This window comes from Mastacembelus armatus, chromosome 23 (genome assembly GCF_900324485.2).
Source record: "Mastacembelus armatus chromosome 23, fMasArm1.2, whole genome shotgun sequence".
Lineage (NCBI taxonomy): Eukaryota > Metazoa > Chordata > Actinopteri > Synbranchiformes > Mastacembelidae > Mastacembelus > Mastacembelus armatus.
Window position 1 is genome coordinate 15,430,591 of NC_046655.1, and position 4,166 is coordinate 15,434,756.

The 4,166-nt window shown below is 44.9% G+C and overlaps 1 protein-coding gene across 1 annotated transcript in view; it reads left to right on the forward strand.

Annotated features, from left to right (window-relative positions):
• Window positions 1–1,286: 1,286 nt before the first annotated feature.
• Window positions 1,287–4,166, forward strand: part of cpm (carboxypeptidase M) — a 13,270-nt gene continuing 10,390 nt past the window's right edge. The window contains exons 1-2 of the mRNA XM_026326314.1: window positions 1,287–1,406; window positions 2,403–2,579. Of these exons, the coding sequence (XP_026182099.1) occupies window positions 2,417–2,579 (163 nt within the window). The 5' untranslated portion in view covers window positions 1,287–1,406; window positions 2,403–2,416. The remainder of the gene's footprint in view (window positions 1,407–2,402; window positions 2,580–4,166) is intronic.

Below are 4,166 nucleotides of genomic sequence, written 5' to 3' on the forward strand. Positions count from 1 at the left end.
ATCTCAGCATGTTTCCACTAACTCAAGGTGCACTAGAGTCTCGTCGAGGGCCTTGGGGTCCATTCAAGAACTCCTACAGCCTCTTAAATAGCAATTGCAGTTGCTGTAAATACACACAGCCCCCCCAAGGTCCTCGAGTACTCAAAATACATCAGAACCTCCTCCAGGACTGCACTGTCTTCAAGGTATACACCTCCTCTACAGCCTCCTCCAAACCTTCGATGTCCTCCAGGTCTTTAGTAACCTCTACAAACTTATTAAAGGTTCTTACGGCCTGCTCAAGGCCTACAATTCAGGGTCCCTATGATCCTCTCAAGGACCATTACAGTCCCTTCTACCCCACTCTGGACCCCTATGACCTGTTGATTGAGGCTACAACTGTTTCAGGGACTGTAAAACTTCTTCAATGACATTTACAGTGTCTGTAATGACCCCAAAGCCCCTGAAGGTCCACAGGACTCTGTCGTTAAGTATCCATGTAGTTTACTAAAAGACCTCCAGAACATTCCTAAGGACCACTACATATTTATTCATCTATGACTACTGCATTTACACGTCTTGTTGTGTTGTAGTTTGCAGCTGCAGCCAGACGATGGCATCAAAGCACCATAAGACCAGCTCCCTGTCAGAGTGAGACCTCCTCTCCATCATACTCTTTGCTCCTGTTTTCAGTGGGAGTCAAAGAAAAAGAAATCATCTCTGGATCTCACCTGCCGAAGAGTTTTAGGGCAAAACTTTAAAATATTTTTGTTTTGTTATCCTCGGAAACAGCTTGCAGCTTTTGACTGATCCCTGAAGCACCTTCGGGGACCCCACAAGTACTTTATGGACCTTCAAGCTGCCTCCAACCTCCTCAAGGACCCATTTACATTTTCAAAGTACCTGCTAACCCACCAAGGACAAAAACATCCTCTAGGACTCTTGTAACCCCTTCCAGGACCCTTACAGGCTCTTCAAAGATCCTCTTCGAGATGCCTCTAGTACCTTTTAAGATGTCTAGAAGCTCCTGAGGGGCCCATTCATCCTTTTCTGCAGCTCAGTCTGACGGGCCTTAAAAACAATCAAAGCATCATCTTGTTTTTTAACTTATATTTTCCACTCAGACCTTTGGACACACCACTTCTTTTTTGTTCTAAAACGAATAAATCAAAATTCGTGTTGTCCATTGTCCTATGAGACGTAAACGAACTTAAATGACGTAAAACACTTTTCTTTCATTCCTCAACCTGCGTGTAAACTCCGCCCCTCCCGGGCAGAGACAGGGACACCCTGTGGTGAAAAACCAACAGCCGTTCAGAGCAGCGACAGGCTCGGTTTGGACCCGTCTCCCCTGCAGGATCCGGACTCTCGTCTCTCTGTCGCTGCTTCCTCGGATTAACGGCGACGCACAAACCCGCGGCGGGCAGGTAAGACCGGGAGCCGGTACCGATAATCGATCCGTGTGCTGTTCCTGTAAAAGTCCGTTTAACTCGCTGTAACGTGTCTGACAGTTCAGCACCACTGTCTAACAGGACTCATGTTTTTACACCGGACCAGCTGGATTTCACTGGTCATTATTATTACTATTAACTTATTGATTGATTGATTGATTGATTAGTTCAGAATGAAAACAAATAGGCATTAAGGAGAAATGACAAAAACCCCAGGTGATGCATTTGACAGAAAACTGAGCACATGAGGGTTTGACAGTCCTGCAACTGGCTCTAATACGGACACTGTCATAGACTTAATCAATAAAGTGATTATTAAACAGAAATATTCTGATGACTTAGACCCAAATGATACAGTGAGAGCAAACTAATGTTGTAATGTTAATGTTGACTTGACTAACCACAAACAGAAATGACTTCTGAGACTTTGAGCTGCAACAATTAGTTGATTCTTCCAGAAGAATTTATTTCTCTGAGCTGAGACAAGTTTGCAGACTGATAGTTTGCAGACTGAGCTAAACACAGAGAAACGATTGAAAAGACCTGAAATCCAAATATTAGATGAAGCTGATTTGTAACAGTCTGTGATAAAGATGCATCAGTTCAAATGATACTTAGTGACCTGTTCTTGCTGTTACTGTTTATTAGCAAAAGGAAAAGTCTTGCTAGATGTTTGAGATCATATCATGACATATATAATATCATGACATATATAATATCATGACATATATAATATCATGAAACAGCAGCTGTTCTGGGGCTTTTAGTGTTGATTGAACTTTATTTCCTTCATGTTCTTGGTGTTTGCATTTTGAGTTGTTTTGAGATACAATTTAAAAAATCATAAAATAAATCTTTATAAAAACCAGATGAAAGATAAACAGATTCATCAGTTCAGAGACAAAAATCTTCTTCTTCCCACGTTAACCTGCTCTTCTTCTTGCCTTTTTACACCTGCTGACTTTTCCTCAGGTGGCACTGCAGTGATGTCACCACTCTTCCTCCTCCTCCCCCTCGTCATCCTCACCCTCGCGTCGACGCTGTCGTTTCGTTACCACAGCAACAGCGAGACTGAGCAGTACCTGTCCATGATCAGCGCCACCAACCCCAGCATCGCACACCTGTACAGCATCGGCCGCTCCGTCAGAGGTAACCAGAGTTGACTTATCCATTGATCTGCTGATTGGTTTCATCATTTCGTCATTTAGTGTATAAAAAGTCAGAAATTAAAATTAAATTAACAAACTCTCCAACTCTTTGCCCTTTAACTTCACGTTGTGCAGCATCTGGGCCTTTTTCAAGTATCTCAACAGGTTTTAGTCCAAAGTAATGATCTGTTGTTGTACGGAGTTATAGTGACAGGTGTTTCTGTTATTATGTCCACCTGGTTTATATCAATGAGGCTAAATAACAAAAAACACATTAACACATCCTAATAAACTGACTGGGTCCGACACAGGGGTTCCTAATAAACCGACCGGGTCCGACACAGGGGTTCCTAATAAACCGACCGGGTCCGACACAGGGGTTCCCAATAAACCGACCGGGTCCGACACAGGGGTTCCCAATAAACCGACCGGGTCCGACACAGGGGTTCCCAATAAACCGACCGGGTCCGACACAGGGGTTCCCAATAAACTGACCGGGTCCGACACAGGGGTTCCTAATAAACTGAATGGGTAAAGTCATCATGACACAGACTGTTTATGTGTTTGTGTGATCAAGTAACAGAACTGAAAACTGAGGTTAATTTAATCTGGGACATGGTAATCTGGCTAATCACACACACACACACACGGACCTAATCTAAAATAATCTGACACGCCATCTGGGCAGTGTGTGTCCAGCCTGTGTGTGTGTGTGTGTGTGTGTGTGAGAGTGTGTGTGACCTCTGGTGTGTCTGCAGCCAGTCTTTCCTCATGTAGCTGTGATGACTCATTCACGCCTCACTGCAGTTCATTGTTCTGTGCTCACACATTTTTCTGTCGCTCTGTGGACACGTTTCGCTTCCAAACCATCACTACGACTTTTCAGACGGCCAGTCTGAGCTGGTTTTAGGGGTCAGGTAACAGCCAGGTTTAGGGGAAGGGTTGGGTTACGGGGGTTTAGTTGCAGTGGGTGAGGGGCATTATGCCAGCGAGTGTCCTCACAGCTATAGAAAGTCCAGCGTGTGGGTTTCGCAGACTTGCTGAGGCTCGCATAGTTTCAGTCAGTCATCAGCAGCCCTGACACCTACAGTGTGTTGTGTTTACATGGAAACATGCGCACTGCTAAAAATCAGCACCAGAGCTCGGCTCAGAAAAGACAAAGTCCTTCAGTAAAAACGTTCAGCTGCTTCCAGTCTGATTAAAGACTGGAAGAGTCAGAAAAGTTCCTGATTAGACTCTGTCCCCCAGCACCACTTACACTTTCACAGTTTCAGCATCACAACATGTTTTGTAAAAATAAATACACACAGTGTTTGCAGCCTCCAGATCAGGATTGGGCGACCCTTGATCCTCGGGGCCACTACCTGTTTTCCATCTATCCCTGCCTGACCCACTGCTGATAACCTGGATCAGGTGTGTTCAGCCAGTCGGAAGGTGGACCTCGAGGAACAGGAATGCTCACCCTGGTCTGATGATACTTAAAAGAGCCTCCCAACATAAGCCCCTCCTTCCCGCTCTTTGCCCCGCCCACCCAGTCCTGTTTCCTGAAGCTACACCAGTTCCTCCCAAATTCACATCAGATTCATTC